The 19,704-nt window shown below is 37.9% G+C and overlaps 1 protein-coding gene across 1 annotated transcript in view; it reads left to right on the plus strand.

Annotated features, from left to right (window-relative positions):
• The window catches only part of smyd3 (SET and MYND domain containing 3), a 49,016-nt gene that overhangs the window by 21,854 nt on the left and 7,458 nt on the right, over positions 1 to 19,704 (plus strand). Inside the window, exons 6-9 of the mRNA XM_017418649.3 lie at positions 13,454 to 13,521; positions 16,297 to 16,399; positions 16,974 to 17,084; positions 19,599 to 19,686. Coding sequence (XP_017274138.1) covers positions 13,454 to 13,521; positions 16,297 to 16,399; positions 16,974 to 17,084; positions 19,599 to 19,686 — 370 coding nt within the window. The remainder of the gene's footprint in view (positions 1 to 13,453; positions 13,522 to 16,296; positions 16,400 to 16,973; positions 17,085 to 19,598; positions 19,687 to 19,704) is intronic.

A 19,704-nucleotide genomic window follows, 5' to 3' on the forward strand; every position in this document is an offset into this window, starting at 1 on the left:
ATAATGACACGGGTAATTAAATCTAAATCATTTTACAACCTGGTAAAGAACTGATCATTTTTATTACGCCCCAGTATATAAAACCATAGAAATAAAATTAATGTAAATAAAAAAAAAAAAAAGCAAAAGCAAAGAGATTGGGTATGAATTTCTCTCTTACCATATAATTTTACTTTTTCTTTTGTTCACCTGTTATTTTCTGCATCTGCTGTCATTTTTACTGCAGCTCAGTGCTTTGTGCAGGTTGTGTGTGTTGGCTCCATCGAGCATAAAAAATGCCGCTCTGTGTAGCACGCTGCATGACACACACAGGATTTCCAGTGCTTACAGGCTCTTCAGCATTTTCTAGAGCCACTGTTACTGTGATAAAGCGTGAAAAGATGCCAATAAAGTGGTACAATGCAGTCCAAGTAATCAGTTCTTTTTTATCGGTAAGATCATTAAAAGATTTGTCTGCAATGAGTCCTCTTGTGTGCGATCTAAAATTAAACGAACATGTTGTAAAGAGTAGAGATGGATTTTCTTTGGATACAGGCTTCCATCAAGTTGTAGGTAGAGTCATTATGTGGAGAACAGGGAGCAAACAAAGAGAAGAGAATGAATGTCTTTATTATCTGGTGCTGGATGGAAGCAGCGACTCTGATGCTGGAACTAAAAGGTTATTTGTCTGAACACCCTGAGCAAAAAGGCTTAGGCCAGCCCTGCCTGCAGGAAGGAGCCAGTCATGCTGTCTGAAGCTGCTGGTAGAAACTAGCTTTCAGACAGCCAGCTGCTGTTGTTGAATTCAGCCCTCAGATCTGTTTGTATCTGTTGTAGCCTTTACATTTCCTGGCTTTGTTTTTTTCCTCTGTTCCATCAGTCTTCTCTTTCTTTTCCTCCTTTATTTCCCACCCTGATCAAACTGTTTCTGTCTGAAAATATAAAAACAGGTTAGGAAGCAAAGCTATTATTTTGTTTCATTTTTAAGGTTCTTAGATTGATGTTTTTAAGTAGTTCCATTATTTTTAAAAAGGGTTATCAAAAGCCCAGTTCATATTACGCTTTCAAGCTGGACCTGAGATGCCTTTTTGCCATCTTGGTATGATTTATGAAAGGACCAAGGAAACTTGTGGGGTAGAAGTCAATCGGCCACTGTTAAGGTCAATATATGTTAGGTTAAGCTGGCATCGTTGGTCAAGGGTGTGATGACAGACAACTGAGCAACCTGCCGGCTGCAGGACCTAGAAAGGGACATGTGTGACACACATTTTAGCACCACTGGTTCAGCAATGTCGGCTTCATTTATGAAAAAATGAAATCATTTTAGGATGTGGCAGGCTTGATTGGTGATTTATGAATAGCCTGAGGTGACTTAAAAAGAGTCTTTACATCTATATCGCAGAACTGTTTCGTGAAAGACAAAAAAAAATTAAATGGAATAGCAATTAAAGTCCAAACTTTCAGCCATTTTACGAGTCGTATAATTAAAACAACAGTTCCACTGCTTGGTGAAAATAGTTATTTAGGACATCCTTGACTCTTCGGTTTATTCGGCTGGCACTACAAGGAAGTGTGTGAAAGTTAGTAAATCTTACATTTGAGACACAGAAGTCTGCAATCTGATATAAATCCGGAAGAAGATTTAAAGAGATTTGCTTTGCAGCAAACCATTGATGTTCTTGGAGACCTGAGATGGAGATTATTTTGTCCTGCGAAAAGTTCATGACCTCTTTGACTTCCTGCATTTACTGCTGCGTAAAGGTGATTTTTCTGTTCATCTTTGACTTCAATAGCTTCATCTGATAACGGGCTGTATCAGTACCCTTGTCTCGCCCTGCAGGTGTAAACTGGACTCTATTCACACAGCAGTCATGCTATATCAGCACTAAAAAGACGTTGTTCCTTCATTGTTCACCTTTACTAGTTTATAATGACCAAAGCGAGGTGGCTTAGAGCTGTCTCAGTGTTTGATTTCACATAACAAGCCAGTGTTGCTGAATCAGCGAAGGTACAACAGCATCATTGGTTATTGTGGGATGTTCCACTGTGCTGGCTGCACCTTTTGACACACAGTGCTGGGAATACGTCTGCTCTCATCTCAGAAGTGCTTTAATTTTCTTCAATAACCCCCAGTTCTATCTCCATACAACCTTACAACACATTTGTGTTGTGCAACAATGGCTCATCTGTCCCACCTTGAACAGGAAGTGTGACGATCCATTTCATGATCCATCAGACCTTTTAATGTTTATGAATTTTGTGTAGAATAACTGTAGGATTTGCATGACAGCCATAAAAGCACGGGCACTAAACTTCAGGAATGTGCAGCTAGTTTTTTGAATATTAATAGATTTTCTTTTATTTTTTGAAACTGTGTCAAAGGGGTGAGAAAGACGTTCACATTAGCCGCAGTCAAGTCTCTAATTAACACATCTTCTCTTTCTTGTGAAAAAGTAAATAAAATAAAATAAATAACAGATGAAATTGAGCTGAAAGAGTGCAGAATAAATCATTAAGGCTTCACTTTGGAGGCATTTTTTTATTTATATATTTATTAGGAGATAAATGATTTGAAGACAAACCTTAAATGAGGCATAATGTTTCAGTAAAATCAATAAATTCAGTAAATTACTGAAGATGTTCAGGTTAGCTTCATCTTCAACTTCAGCTTCAGTAAACTGAATTATTCTCTGGTTCTTTGTGGGCTGCTTCCTTTTTTTAGTGTGATTAGTTTGTTTTTACAATCCTTGTTTTTGTTTCTTTGTCTGATTGTCTAAGTCTGCTTCTATTTTTTATTCTTTTTTTGTTGTTATTATTTTCTCTCATCATCATTTTTCTCCCTCCCTGTCCTCATGTTATTTTTCTTTATGTTTTCTGCATACCTCCTTCTCTTCTCTGCCCCTCAGGCTTATGGTTTGTTCCTGAGACAAAAATATCAGCCACGGAGTTTCACTTATTAACTACCCTGAATATCTGTGTGTAAGTGTGTGTATGTATGTGCTGTGTTAGCATAACTTTGTCTTTTCCCAGGGTAACAATCAGTAAGAGTTTAAGTTCGGTTTGTTGCATTTGTTCTGTGCAGATTAATAAATAAATCAAAATAAATAAGTGAATTATTGAATAAAATGAATAATAAGTGAAACCGCATTTCTGTTGAGGACACACTCACTGAATGAATAATAAATTGCTGTGTAGCTCCTTATTCACATATTTATAGGAATCTCACTCTTTCACTGTTTAGTTTATAATAGTTATCTAATATAAATATCTAGTATACCATTCTATTTATTCTGTTACAATGTTTATATTTCAACTAGGCAAGAAGGTTTTTTTGTTTTTCTCCGAGCTGCAACATTTTGACAGTCAACTAATTTATTAATCAAAAATAGTGACTTTTTTCCTCTCCATCTCTAATTAACGGATTCCTGCTCATAAACTTATGGCATTATGGTTTATAATTCACAGGGCAGACGACTGCTTTGGACTTGGGCTGATTCTGGTCCTTTTGGGCCCGGTTAAAAGTTCTAGCCACATTCTGGATGGTCAAAACAGAAACTATTAGAGCTGTTTGGACATAGACTCCTTTACTGAGCTAGTTTTAAAATTGAATTTGCAATATTTTAAACACAAGTAGAAAACAAATGTAGGTTATAATTAATGCTCTTATCAGAATAGAGAGAATCTGTCCTTCTTGTGTTTCATATTTTCTGCTCAAAGTCTCGTCCGACTTACATGAACATGCAGATTGTCTCTTTCAGAGTAAAATTCTAACTTTTTCATCACTGGAAAAAAAAAACATCCCAGAGAGCGATAAAATCAGCGTCCGAACTGATCAGCTTCCATCAGAGCTAAAGAGATCCATGAGCTGTTTCTAAAGACTCCTTCTTATCTATTTCTGTCAGGATTGTTTTAGGTTTTGCTTTTGTTTTAGTCTTGAGTGGCTGCAGCTTCTTTTCACTCTGTTTTTCCATTTCTGTTTTTGTTTTTTATGTGCGCATACTGGTGCACTGTATGAGATGGATGAGTGTAATTTCCATTTGTCCTTACACCATTTTATCACCACAGTTTACACACACATTGTTTGTACATGCACACATGGCCCAAGGCTGTACTTTATCACCAGAGGAAACAAAAAGGGGTTTTAAATCAGAAGCAGACTGCATTACATTGCATTACACCTCAGTAAATGTTGCTATATATACAGGGACACAGAACTAGTTGGAAAGCATTGGTATTCACAAGTATGAAGACACAATCAAAATCTTTAAACTCACAGATAACAACCAGGTTTACTGAATGTGTGAACACACTCATCAGATAACAAGTGATTTCAATCGTTTAAAAGATTTATTTTAAGTTTTTTAGTTTTCAACTTTTTTAAATCACAGTGGCTCCCAATAGAAGGTTTTTTTTTCTAAGATTCTTGTAAAAGATAAGAGAAATGGCAAAATACTTTTTTATATGCCTATATTTTTGATAAGATTAAGTTCATTTTTGCCAAACTTAATCTGAGATGGAAGCATGTTTTTAAACTTGATTCAAACTTGATTTGTGATGACATGTAAACCCTGGATTTGTCACATTTTCATGTTGAAACCTGTACCGCACAAGTTTATTTATTTGTGTAAAGGGCACACAGGTGGGTGTGTGATAAGAGACAACACACACGGCGGGCTAACGTCTCACCAGTATTTCTTTTTATGTGTTTTTATTGTATGACTCATTTAAAGGTCACAGAATGCACAATAATGGCCCATAAAAAACTGAATAAAGGTTAACCTAATCAAGTAATACATAAAAAAAGAAGATTTGTGTGAAAAAAAAATCCCACATTGCAACTCCTGAAAGTAAATTTGGTTTCCCTTGGATGACAAGAAACAGGAAGTGGAAAAGGCTTCTTTTACATGACGAAAAATTATCATAATACTGGGAGGAAATTTCTCACAAATCCACTCTGATATGATTACTTTTACTCAGCCTATCAGGGTGTGTGTGTGTGGACGGTACTGGTAAAAATTTCTTGATGACGATTGTAAAGCTGCATGCACGTACACGTGTCCCTCAGTCGAAAAGGATATGATGTCATTATTAGAGAGACTATTGATTTAACACTATCTGTGTCATTAAAGTACTATTACCGTTATGATCTGCTCTATTCAAAACACAGAAACAGGCTATGACTGGACAACCTATTTCTGGTGTGCAGATAATTCGAAAGCATCTCACCCTGTCTTAGCTCACACACACACACACACACAGATGTACACACGCAGATAATTTGATGAAGCATTTGGCCTGTAACCTGATGGTCACCCTGGAGTGGGAGATAATTGTACTTTTACAACCTCAGGGATTATGTGTGTGGGCAAGAGACACAAAAGGTTTTTAATAATATGCAAATATATCATCAGGCTGAGGGCCTCTAATCATGCCTGAATGTCTGTACAAAATAAATAAAAAGATAACAGCACTTTTACCATTATCTTTGAGTCTCTCATTCTGTTTTGATCACATGCTGAAGTTTTTAAATCAATCTTTATTATTTAAATTGGAAAGAAAAGGTCCACATAATTAGTATTTTACTGTGAAGAGTTTGATTTAACAAATAGCATATTTTAGGAACAAATGCTAACAAGCTGTGAGAGATGACATTCAGAAAGTTGTTTTTTTTCCCTCAGAGATTTTAGAGTCCTACCAAGTTGCTAACATTATGTATAAGTACTGTGTCTTGATATTATTCCAATTTCTAAAGATACCCCGAGGTTGAATATTAATTGGCACAAGATCTTAAGACTGTGGAGATGCACTCGAACTGACTGCCAGTGCTGAAAACTGATGAGAGCAGAATTACCAGTTACTTGGCAACCATTTCAGTGCTAAAATCTTATGTTTTTGGCCTTAAAAAACATGTCCAAAGTAACCATTTGTATGCCTTGGAGCTTGTTCTTAAGAGCATACAGATGATGGCCTGATCCCAATTCAGTGCTGACATTTTCCTCTGGGAGTCGGCGTCACTGAGTGGACAGATGTAAGTCAGACGTTCTCCGTGTTTAACTCTGCACCAATGAGAACTGCAGTGGATACATTTAGATCCCTGTGCTCAACCTGCTCTATTTCTATCCTCTGATGGTATCAGAATAGTTCCCAAATGATCACTGGTCATTTAGAGGACATGTTTATATCCAACTGGAATTCTGCAGGAATTCTCATCCAGTTTTGCAACAACACCCTTATTGATTTGAACATAAACTTCACATTCTGTCTTTTTATGTTTAAAAAGAGGAAGGGTTTTAGCTTTTAGCATTCATGCAACAAGACCGATGGCTTGGCGTGAAAAAAATATTAGTACTCTGTGCCTTCACCAAGTGTTAAAAATGAAAGAATGCTTCAGATAAAAGTTAAAGGTGCAGGAAATGCCCAGGAGAAAAGCCATTTAGGGCTGATTGCATGCTTCACTCAAAGAGGAAAGAGGAATCACTATTCCCCCATGAAACACCCTTTGATTCAGACAACGCTCGAGCAGTCAAGCAGTAAAAAACGATTTCCTGCAAAGAAAGCTGCTCTGAAGACAATGATCTGCTCATTTTATTGTTTCTCGCTCCTTTTTCTTATGGTGAAACCTTCCCTTCAAACTGTCTGCAAGGCTAATCTTTGTTATTTCTTTTTTTTGTTTTTCTTCACTTTTGTTCGTTCTTTTTTTCCCCCCTTGGCTTCATTTGTTGTTTCTCTGCTGAGAATTAGTAGTTTGAGGAACAAACCTGTGTGAAAGCAACCATCTCAACGTTTTTTGGACCCCTCGCTGTCTGATGTGAATATTAAAGTTTCATGTTTGAGAACTTCCTCAATTTGTTACAGTGTTTTGCAGTTCTAATACCTAATCAGGAATAGTTACTGTAATGAGAAATGTTCATTGCTTAGTATATTTTCATGCATACATAGCATAATTAAATTGGCATATTTTTTATTTCTATTAATGATGATAAAAACATCAGTAGTTCAGATATAAATCCTACAATAATATTGTGGCACAAGCTGTTAGTTTGAGTCGCTAACAGAATCCTTTTATCTTCTTAATGAGATGCAAAAGTTAGCATTTATCAGACTGGACAGCTCAGTTGGGAATGTGTTTTTTATTTTTATTTTACATTTTTTTAACAAATTGTTCCCTGATGGGTGATGAGGAATAATAACCAAAGGCTACATTCAGATGGCATCGGAGTAGATTCAGAGTGACCGTTTAGGAAACTGTGGTGATTTTCAGGCACGTGCACAGCTGTTTTAGCTGACTTACATTCAGTGTGGAGAACTAATTCAGTCAGTAATCTCACCTACTGTCACTAGTTGAATTCACACATAAACCCCAACCCGAAACTGGACTTTACTGTCAACATTTCACCTTCTAAAGACAGGTTTTCTGTCCTCATTAGGATTACTGAGTTACTGAGATGAGTAAATGCAAAATCATGCAAAAGGTCTCAGAGAAGTTACAAAAAAAGAGCGTACACATCTACATTTTCCCATTTGCTGTAATGATTTGCTGTAATGTGTAAGCAGCTGCATGTTATTGCATTTGTGTGTGCGTGCCTTAAACAGTATTTCCACTGTATCTGTTTATACATCCATCTGATTGTGTGTGTGTGTGTGTGTTTCAGTGAGTGTGTGCGTGCGTCATTTGGTGCAGCAGCTTGGTTGCTTATCAGCTGCAAATGTGCCAAGTTGACAAAAACACATGTTGACTCTTTTCTTATTCCTTTAGGATATGATGAGGAATCAGAATCAAAATAACATCATTAGGGAGCAGGGAGCAATCTCAAGTTTGATTACAAACAGCCTGAGGCTAATGGTATGTGTGCATTACAGAAACACCATATAGTATATACTGGACTGGCTCGCTATTATGTGTACACACGTGTTTATAGTATATTGTACAAAAATAATCACTTTTTTTCTTTTCTATACACTTTTCAAGGCTTTAGGTTACAGCAAAATTGGCCTAGATGGCAGGAGCAATGCTGCTTTTTGTTTTTTATTTTTCCTTCAACACAATTCTGTGCAGAAGAATTAGTAAAGGGAATTCTAGGCACAGTTTTACACATTTCCCTACCGTTTCTCATGTTTTGAAAGCGTAGTATTTTCTGGACTAACTTCACCTTTCTGTGAGGTGCATGAAAAAGAAAACATCTACACAGTTATTAAAATGATTAGCTTCAGCCAAAGAGGTGGTAATGTCAGTATTATATAAGGAAACGCAGGCATTTTGAATGTTTCACGTGAAACATTTTCTTCTTGGGAATAATGAGGAATTTTCCATCAAGTTAGTGTGTTATTTGCCTTTAGATTTTTGGTTGTTGGATTTAAAAAATATATGTATATTTTTGTTTATATATGTATTGTACCGAAAATTTTGCATCTTAGTTTTTCCAATTTTATTGGCTTCTTTTACTATAATTTTTAATTTCGATAACCTTTGGGAGGCAATTTCTGTTAGAACAGAGCACTTTTGCATCAAAACTATTCATCTATCTATTTTCTTTACCTTTCTTTTCCTTTCTGGGTCACGGGGAGGTGGTGCTTATCTCCAGCAGTCGCTGTGTGAGAGGCGGGGGACACCCTGGACAGGTTTAAGTCCATCTCAGGGCAACATGGAGACAAACGAGACAAACAACCATTCACACTCACACCAAGGGACAATTTAGAGTTACCAGTTAACCAAACATGCATGTTTTTGGTCTGTGGGAGGAAACTGGAGTACCTGGTAAACTCACGCGTGAATGAAGAGATCATGAAAACTCCATACAGAAAGGCCGGGAGGTGAACCTGCGACCTTTTCCTGGTGAGGCAACAGCACTAACCACTGCATTCCTGTGCCGACCCATCAAAACCATCAGAACATATTGAAGTTGTCCAACCATGTTGCAAAGTGCGCCTATTTAGGAGCTCCATGATGAATGTATTAATGTGAAAATACTTGAATTTAATTTATTTATTTAGTCTTACAGTTTAAATGTTGACTGCTGGATGCTTTATGATGACCCCAATGAAGCATCATAAAGCTGCATTGGGGTCATCAATGAAGCACATTGATCAAACAAACACTTTGACTTGAGCTTGAGTTGTTTTTGACGGTGGAGACTTTCTCTTGAATGAGCCCTGCTCTGTGTAACTGTTAGCTTGACTTCCCCATGAGGACTTTCCTCTTTTATAAACTGAGATCTCTCTGACTGATGCCTGCTGCATGCCACTGTGTTTCTCTTAGTCTGAGAAAAAATAAGCCTTAGGAAGGTTTTGCTGTTGCATACATCAAATGAATATTTTTTACCCAGTCGTATCATTTCCCCTCAATCAGAGCTAGTATGAATCTTCAGCCTGCAAAATGTAAACTTAAGCTCCTTTTAGATAAAACCAATCTGAGTTTCTGTCTGCCACTCTCTTTGTAAATTGTTTTGTTAGATGTTTGTCTTATGGTTTTCAGTTTCCGGCAGGCGATTGAAATGAATGACCTATTTTCATTTACTGTGTTTTAATGAGAAATTTTACAAAGTTGAACTGCAATGACTCAATAATGATTTTCACTTCAACTGATGCAATATTCAATATTGTTGTAATAAGAATAGTCATTTAGGTTAAAAGAAGCAAAAGCTCACCATGAAAGTCTGTTTAAGTAGAATAAACCTCAGTTTGCTCTGAAACACTATTTGTACTGCGATATTTTCTTTTATTACAAGGACTGCTTCATCAAACAAGGGACACAGAGTTTCCTTTGCAGCAGAAAATAAGATCATTAGAGTCAGCGGTCTGAGAGGTCGCCAGTTAATGGCTCCTCAAATTAAAGTCCACTTCAGAGCTTCTCTAAATTCAAGAGGCAGACGCATCACAACATCAACTAATCAGGCTTCAACGGTGGAATTTCAGCAAAGAAGCACTACTTAGGTAGAATAATAAAGAGCAGCTCAGCCAAGAAGATTGGATATTAGAGTATTGGAAATCTGGCCTTTTGTGGTTTTGATCAGTCTGGAGAGGGTCATTTGAAGTGTACCTTTTCTGTATAGTTCAAACTTTAATATATTTTGTTAACACATAACTGCATAAAAAACTCTGTTTACAGTGCCAAACAAATAAAGAAGCCCTGAATGAGTCTAAATGTTTATCCAGGCGCTGTATGTTCAGGCAGTGGTGTCAAACTGAGTGAGAATACGACGTTTAGCCTTGTTTTTTCTGTTTGTCAGCCTGTCTGTTGTGAGATGAAAGGGCCGTGATTGGGTCATGAATACTTTATCAAAGCACCTACACACACACACACAGATATACGGCCTTTGATTGGGTCTGACGGACTTTGTAGTTTATCCCAGAGTGACAGTAATTGAACCAATTCCAGCAACATTAAAGACTCGAACCTTCCAGTCAATTTTTTGGACCACCTGTTCCCCACCGTACCAAACCCCCATTCAAATCTTAATGGCAGAAATGAGACCTTCGTAAATATTTTCAAAATGTCACTGAGATAATGTTGACAAATCCCCTTCCCCCTTTCCTCCCTCTCTCTCTCTCTCTCTCTCTCTCTCTCTCTCGCTCTCTCTCTCTCTCTTTCACACACACACACACACACCATCCAGCACCTAACCAGATTGTATTGTGAGCCTTCATGTTAGTATAAACCAAATTTGTTGTACATGTGTTTTAAAGAGCTGTTGCTGCTGTTTACAAGTCAAATTGTTAACTTTAGTAATTCCACAACTACTGTAATTTAAAGATAAGACTAACAATAAGAGTTTACTTTTCATGTAAGTTATGGAAATAAAAGTTCTTACACAATTTGGTCACTGAACTAAAAATGGACACATTTTAGCCAAAACTAAGTTTTATATTTGAAAAGGAAAAAACAAAAAGGTCAAAGTAAAGTAATAAGTTCTGGCTAAAGAAAGCACAAAAACAGATAAACTGGTGCAGTAAGAAACATTCAGTAGCCATTTAATTTGATCAAATTTATATTTTTTTGGCGAGATCTTTATCTCTACTTTTGCGTCTCTAATGTATTCTGTGTTTTGACTATTATTATGCTTCCTGTTTATTAAACCTACTGTATGGAGTCCAGAATTTACATTTTTTTGTTTTTGTTTTTACTCAGAGTTTGGCGTCTTTGATCGTTTCTGTTATTATTTTCCATATCACATGCTGCTCATCACACCATTCTGTCTCTCGCTTGTCTTTGTTCCTTTATCTCACATTTGTCATGTCTACGGCTAATATTGCGAAATAATTGTGTGTGACAGGCAGAAATGAAAAGAATTAAATGAACGAACAAACAAATGGATGCTGGGACTGACATTATCTGGACCATTCAGGAGAAGATGCTTCCAGACAGAATTTTCTGCCTTTTGTTCACTTGCAGTAATGCGGAATTCGAGTGACGGTATCTGAATCTGATCAGACCCGTGATCCCTACGAAGAATCCTCTGTTGTTTTAATCAGAGTTCTTCTCATTTCATTATGGAGAGTTTAATTCATTCACCTGGGATGGATAGGCAGCAGCTCTGCAGATCATAAAATATCTCCCCCTGGCCTCTTTCTGAGCTGGTCCCCCCTCAGTAACACTTCACCACCGTGTCACCTCGTATGAACTCGCACTCACATCTGTGGAGGGCTCTCATTATAAACACGGAGGTTATAAATAAACAGGTAAAAACTGTCTGAGGCTCTTGTCCTACGAACAAAACAGCCATCGCCATGGTTACTGATGGATGGCATGTTCACCAAGCTGTGTGGATGGATTAACTCTAAATCCTCCGTCATTGTATAACATACCCAAAGCAGAGGACACTTTTTTAAAGACAACATTAAAAAGAGAAAATCGTTAAACAAAGTACAGCTGTTTTTCTGTTCAAAACTTTTATTAATGTTAGTAGGAAATGATCTGATCTATCAAATAAGAACAGTTAAAGAGCTGACATGATTTAACTTTCTCAGAAACAGTGTTGTATAGTTTTTATTTTGTACGCTTTTAGGTCACCTTTCAGGCACAGCAGGAAATTTGAGCTTTCATAACTTTCACCGAGCTTACAGGCTTTATTTAGCTTGTTTAAGCCACCACTTGCCCACAGTTATTGTTAGGAATTGCCAAGAAACATAAAGCTGAATAGCAATTGAATTTTGAAATAATTACTAAACTTTTAACAACAATGTGTTTGATTTGTCCTGCAGCCTGTGGCACAGGAAACATTTAATTGGAACAATAACAAATGGACTAATCAAAATACAGTCATCATCTTAAAAAAATAAATTAATAAAAAGCTGCAATTAGTAGTACTATGTATATATATTTTTTTGATAACTAAATGTCAGACCTTTTATTCTTTCTTTTTAACAACTTATGCAGGCATTTAATTATTTAAACCATCTGTGAACCAACTCTGCTGGTTTAAAGAAACAAACCATCTCTCTCTCTCTCTCCTTAGTTTGAAATTTCATGTCAGTTGTCTGAGAGCTCAGGTTGTTCCTGACGTTTCTCTCCTAATTCACACAGACCATCCTGATGTGTTGTGCCAGGTTTATTTACACAAGTGCTCCAAGGTTATCCGCAGCTGGGATTTGTGCTTAAGCAGAATTGGATTTTTGCTACGCACATTTGGCTGTTTACTTGTAGGTTTAGTTATAAGCATTGCAGCCATGGTTTGAATGCTTGCATCGTGACATACAATGGCAGCTCTAACATTTATGCCATGTTAATTTGATTTAATTTAAGTTTATTACTATAGTGGCATGAGACAATAAGCCAAAGCATTGTCCTGTTAGTTTACAGGTCCTTGCAGAACTTGCTGCAGTGCTGGATAAAAAAGTTGACTTTCAGAAGATCACAGCAGGAGTTTCCAGCCTTAATATGAACTCTTATTTATTAGAGGAAGATCAATCATGACATTCATCAGGCTTTCTCCTAAATACTTTAACTCCTGTTGTTAATGCTCTGGTGGCTGTCGGCATACTCTTCCTCGTGCTTGCAGTCTGCATGAATTAGCACTGACCAAATCTGTGATGTAAACAAACACTGAACACAATTAGCAAACATCACACTCATACTGTTGAAGTTCTCAGCCATTTTTGACCGTGCTAAAACAAGTTTTTTGCATTTATGATCTAAGGAATTATGGTTAAAAATGTATTAAAAGTTCTTAAAATGCCCTGATATATGCAGTTATGATACAATACAGGCAATCTAGTCAGATGGTAATGCTGTATACTATCTAATTTAAGACATTTCTCTTTTCAAAGAATGCTTTTTTCCATGCATAAAACTAAAAAGGCAGAAACATTAAACAGTCTAAGCTCTTGCCTGTCAGCGTGTCGTGTTTAACCCCGGTGCCATGGTAAGACTGTGCCATGAGAAAGTTTACATCAAATGATAAGAGGTACGATAAAAGACTCCCTGCAGCAAGTTAACCGATAATCACTCAACCTTTTTTATCTTCTTTCTCTCCTTAAGGTGACGTGTAATTGTTTCACTATCAGTGACGGGGAGCTGCAGGAGCTTGGAGTTGGGCTGTACCCGAGGTAACACACACTTACTTAGGCTTGCATAGACACAAAGGTTGTTGTGAGAAACACACACACACACACACACCTAAAAAGCCCTTTCATTTTACTGTAGCCCGTCTTGCCTCTGTCTGTTAAATTTTACAAGATTTAAACTCAGCTTGGAGATCCAGGACTTGCCCCGTCAGTCCCTCACCGGCACAGTTTCAAAGCGCTCGCTGCGCCTCCCGCTCTGTCCTGACAGTCCTTTTGAAGTTTTGAAGCAAAGCGAAGGGAATGAGGAGGTGATTTTTTTTTTTTTCCTTCTTCTTCTCCTGGCTTGTGAGGTGAAAACTTGAAGGAATATTGTAAGCCTGTTTGAGCGTGACACAAGCAGAAGAGAAGCCAGAGTGCTCTGAGAAAAATTAGATTAGACTCGAACGGAACGTGTGATTGATGAAATGGTTGTCGTCTGGATTGTGAGATTGAAACGCACAAACACACACAAGGCGATATGCTCAGTAATCCCTGTGCTGCGTCCTGCGTGAACGGGGTGGGATTTGGCCCGTTGTCGTACATGCTGTTTGTGTTGTCACACACACGCAGTAACACACACAGCGTCTAACACCGCAGGTATCGCAGCCAGTTTATCTGGCCGGTGTTGAGATGTCAGATGGTCACAGTGGCATTACTAAAGCTCAGCCAAACCACACGTGCCGGTGTGATTTGTGCTGTAACTCATCCATAAATGATAGGCTCGTTCGCAGGATGGTCCCCTGTCTATTCGTGTTTTGGGTTGCCTAGCAACCGTGTGCTTTCTAAAGAAAGGGGGATTACTGTGCTGAGGCTGCACCTCAGTTCAACACGTCTCTTTCTGCTCGTTTTCTGCCTCTGCTGTACTTGAGAAACTCTCTTTCCCATTAGCAGGCTTTCTTGTTCTCTCCCTCTGTATTTTATTCTCTACTTCTCTTCTCTTCAGTGCTTATTGTGCTGTTAAAAATCTGATCTGAAATCCCCCGAGTCCTTCATCAGAATCAAAATGATTCACAGTTGAATTATTAACTCAGACTTTAGTTCACTGGTTGTAATCCTTCTCAGCCATGTAGGTAAAATAACCTGAGAATAATTTAAACTCATCTGTGGCTGCAGACAAATCCTAATTTACAACATCCGAAAAGATATTTATTAATTGTGTGTTAAAAGATTTTAAGGTAAACATTAACCAGAGCACTTTGCTAGGTGGAAATCAGCGATACATGTCATCAAAGAAAAGCTGAAACATTTAACTTTAGAACTTATTTTAGGTTATGTTATTGGATTACAAACCTGCTTTCAATTACATCTATGAATAATTTCTCACAGGTGAGTCTGGTTCAGCCATGTTAGGCTCCAAACAGGTGAGAGTTCAGCTGGATGTAAGGACCGTAGTCATTTTCCATCCTGCTACATACAGCAACATTTATTTTTACACATACCGTTTATGTGAGATGTGGTTTAGTCAATTAATCTAATTAGTATGCTAATGAGCTGCTCTCCATCAGATAAAAGCATCGTTTGGAGGGCTTGATGACTAGTTGATATTCAACCTGCAGCTTCTCCACTGTAGAGCAAAGCCAGGGGCGTTATTGATGGTTTTACAAAGGCTGAACACGCAGTCTTAATCTCATGCACCCATTGTTTTGCTGAAAATGATAAACGATAGCTGCAGTAATGGAGGGGGCTGTAAAAACACACAAACCTCTTCAAGTGCTTTTTTTCCCCTCCCTCAGCCAAGTGTGCAGTGATATTAAATGTCTTTTTATGTGCGGAGGGAGGACTTTATTAACAGTTACATTCTCATCACACTGAAGGAGATATGCTCATCAAGCAGAGGCTTTACAGACAAGGAACATCTTATTTGGAACCACTCACTTGTTTCCTTTTTTTGTCAATGAATGCTACATATAACACGTCAAATGCAACCATGAATTATAAGACTCTGCTTCACTTTGTTCCACCCAGCTAAAGCTGAGAGTTTGGAAAAACCTGAGTTATCTGCCGCTGCTCATGATAAACGATGGGTGAAGTTTCAGCAAAATAATTTACTGTGTATTTGACGAGATTAAAAGTTTTCCGTGAGCATTTTTTAGTTCACACTTTCAAAAAGGCAAATGAGATCAATTTTTGACGTTTGCCAAAATGCATCTATGAAACAAGGACCAAAAACAGATCTGCAAGGAGGAGAAGAGAAACATGATTTATCACTAAAATATATTCGGGAAATTAAATCAAAACCTGTGTTTTTACAGAAGTGGATTATTTATGCATGTCTGAGTGAAGGAGAAAATGTGACAGGGAGATAAAGATAGAAAGTTGTGTGTGTGTATGTGTGAGTTTCCTGTATGATGTTTGTTTGTGCAGGTATCACATTTATGAGAAGTCCAGATAATTACTGATCCCCTTACAGGTTCTCACATATCATTGATCAAAGATTCCTGGAGCTGTCGGTAAATGAATGATTGTTGGATGGTCATGTTAAAAGACTCTTCTTTCTAATGTGTACATGCGGACTGAGTCAGGAACTAACTGAAGTCTATCGCAGTCCTTATTCTGTTTTTTTTTCTCTGATAAAAGTGAAGTGTAGCTGTGTGTGGTTGTGTCAGACCAGTGTACATACAAACTATTTTTGTTTGAAAGGTAAACTTTTATTAACATGTAAATGAATCTTTCTCGCTCTCTTTTCCCTGTATGTATTCATTGTCTTCTTGCTCCCTTACCTTCACTCTCCCTCCTCCCCTCTGATGCCCTGTCTCCTTCTTGTCTGCTCTGCCTCAGTTTATCTCTATTAAACCATGACTGTAGGCCAAACTGTGTGATGGTGTTTGAGGGAACAAAAATACAGCTCAGAGCTGTGCAGGATATCAACCCCGGAGACGAGGTATGAGGGAAAAAAAACGACACTCTGCGTTTTCACACCATTAACGACGTGAAACATGACTCTAGTTTTATCATGTGTCACGATGCGGCTGCCTTCATTTCCACACACTTTATGAACAATATTTATTGTTTATTTTTTATTTTCCAGCTGTTATTGATGGTAACAATAATGGCCTTTCTGAAAGTGCATAATCTTGAAATAATAACCATATAGTTTGATGCAGTTAGTGTTATTAAAGGATTAATAAAACCTGCAGCCATGTGAAATATTATAGTAACACAAGGATGCTGACAGCTCCTAACTTGGCAGCATTTTCTTCATTTTTCCATCATCCCTTGTGACTCTGTAATGAGATGCATTGTGACTTTATGTAATGAGATGCGCCCGAGCCATCTGGACTTAGACACACTCACACACACCCACACACTAAAGCATAATTTCCTCTGCACTCAGTTTACTCAAATTTAGCTTCTTTATCCATCTGCACAGAACTACACACCAACAACCACCCCATGGTTCTGTGAATAAAGACACTTTCATATTAACTTTCCTGTCGTGTTCTCTTTGTGTGCAGCTGACTATAAGTTATACTGAGACATTGTCTCTGACTGAAGACCGACAGAAGCAGCTGGAGGACCAGTACCATTTTGTCTGCCGCTGTCAGCGATGTGAGTCTCCAGAAGAGGTCAGAAACACAGATTAGAAAGACACCACAGATTACATCTCTCTGCATTTGTTGTATTTACAAAACAAATCAACATATTGTGTTTACTGTTGTGGCAAAAATACAACTTGGTGATTTTCTTTTTTTTGGATTTTCCTTCTTCTTCTTCTTTTGGCTTTTCCCTTTTCAGGGGCTGCCACAGCGACTCATCCTCCTCCATCTAATGGGTTCTCTGTCCTCACTCCAGCTCCCTCCATGTCCTCTCTAACTGCATCCATATGTCTCCTCTTTGTCTTTTTCCTGGCAGCTGCATCTCTAACATCCTTCTACCAATATACTCACTGTCCCTCCTCTGCACATGTCCAAACCATCTCAGTCTGGCCTCTTCAACTTTATCTCCTAGTCCTTCAACCTCTGATGACCTCATTCCTAATTCTGTCCATCTTTGTCCCTCCCAAGGAGAACCTCAACATCTTCAGCTCTGCCACTTCCAGTTCTGTCTCCTGTCTTTTTGTCAGTCCAACATAGCTCCTCTCACCACTTGTCTTGTAAATCTTTCCTTTGACCTTTTCCATGGGATTACAAATAACCCTAATCTGCAAATGTCCACTGTTATGGGTAATGTAATGAGTACAAATTTAAATTTATTTATTTTTTGCCTAAATCCACTCCATCGATCACCCTTCACATCTGTCTGTGGTTTTAAGGATGATAATTCAAAGTAAATTAGCAAAAGAGCTTGTGATTTAACCATGTAATTTCAATAGTATCAATCAAGATGCTATGAAAGACTTGTATTTATTTATAAATGCAGTTTTTTTTTTGCACAGGTAGAGCTTTCTCTTTACACAAAAATCAACACATCTTTAAATGATAAAAACTTTCAATTACCCCACTATCTACACAGACAGAGTAGAAACTCTGACCACACAGTTTATTTTAAATGAAAGGTGATTTATTTTTCTAATTTCCTGAAAAGTTGTGTTCTTGTAAATGGAAAGTTTCTGCAACAGATTCTAGATGACAGTTCTGTAGCCTATAGTAAAAACATATATCCAAAATCTTATTTTGCATTTGAATTTACATTCACATCATTCTGAATATATCTCTAGATCTGGTTAGGAAAATATGTGTAGAGCTCATGAAGGTCTTTGTGATTGTACCAATATAGAAACAGCAGATAACATACATGTTTTCAAGTTTTCAGCTTGGTGAATCGGATGCAGAACTACAGTTTCCTGGTCTCATTATAACTGCATCGTTGGTGTTCATCTGAATAAAGTCATTAGTAATTTATCTTGCATCATTCTTGTTTAAAACTAATCAGAACTAAAACAAGAACTCACACAGACCTTTTTATTTACATTTGTGGCTGTTGGTTGAAGCAGATTCTCACTGCCTAAATTTGAAAAAATGTTTTGAAAGTTTGAACGTACATATCTTCCTCCTTGTCTCCTTCACACTCTTACACACACATACACACATTTTGTGTTCTGCTGCTCAGACAGTGATATCAGTGCGTGACATGTCTCAGTGTACCCTCTCCTGTCCTCTTCTCTTTTCTCCTCCTTCACTCTGACATTCTTTCTTATCTCCTGTTGTCCTCCTCTTCCTCTGTGTCACTCTGTCACGCTGCACCTCTCCTCACCCTCCCTCTGTCTGGCTGGCCACCTACTGAAAAATGGGAAAAATTATCTTGTCTTTCAGCTGCACTTTTCTTTTCCATCCATCCTAACTTGACCCATCTTCCCTCTCTAGTATCACGCTGTCTGTGTTTCTATGCCTCTGTTTTCTTTTTTTCCTAAACTCCCTTCATCTTTTTGTTTCTGCCTTCACCCTTTGCCTCGAGCTTTGATCTCTTCATGCTGCAGTGTATGTGACACTTCCACAACACAGCAAATCTCAACAATACTGTATTTATTTAAGCCTCTGTGTGTGTGTGTGGGTTTGAGATAAGCTAAGAGCGAGGACTTAGTTGTTTCTGGGACAACAGCGCTCGTTTTATTCAACCAACCTCTGTTTTGCATGCAACACACACTTTGAGTTATTTTCCTCCCTTTAATCTTTAGCTGATGACGGCAGGCTGCAGTGGTGACCCTAGGTTGTCATGGCAACAGATGACTGTTGACGTCTTTTGTGTTGTTTGCCTTTTGCTCGTGTTATAATGCACACAGAGGGAAATCGTGACAATTAATAAACACGTAATTTGACTTTAAAAAATCTTACAGAAGCATGCACGGCTGAACGACGTCTTCATATTAAGTTTAAAGTTAACTGAAAACTTTTTCAGTCTGAACTCTTTAACCTCTGTTTTTCTTTTCCAGACAATAGTATTACATAATCTCGTCACCACTCTTTAGTATTCACAGCGACATCAAATGAAACTCTTTCAACTTTCTTTGTTTCACCCGTTTGTTTCAGTCACGTCCCTGATTGCTGCTCTGAAGCTTTGCACAAATATCTTATGCTGGTGGTCGACGCTGGTGTCTACTTTCTCAGTGGGATGCTCAGGTTGTCCTTCTTTTGTTTGTTCAGGATGGACTCATGCTGTCAGGAGAAAAAGCAAAATGGAGCCCGCTGAAGGAAGCTCTGTCGAGGCTGGAAGGACTGAAAACAGAGTCCAGAATCCTTTATCTTTATC

The sequence above is a fragment of the Kryptolebias marmoratus genome, linkage group LG15 (assembly GCF_001649575.2).
Source record: "Kryptolebias marmoratus isolate JLee-2015 linkage group LG15, ASM164957v2, whole genome shotgun sequence".
NCBI lineage: Eukaryota > Metazoa > Chordata > Actinopteri > Cyprinodontiformes > Rivulidae > Kryptolebias > Kryptolebias marmoratus.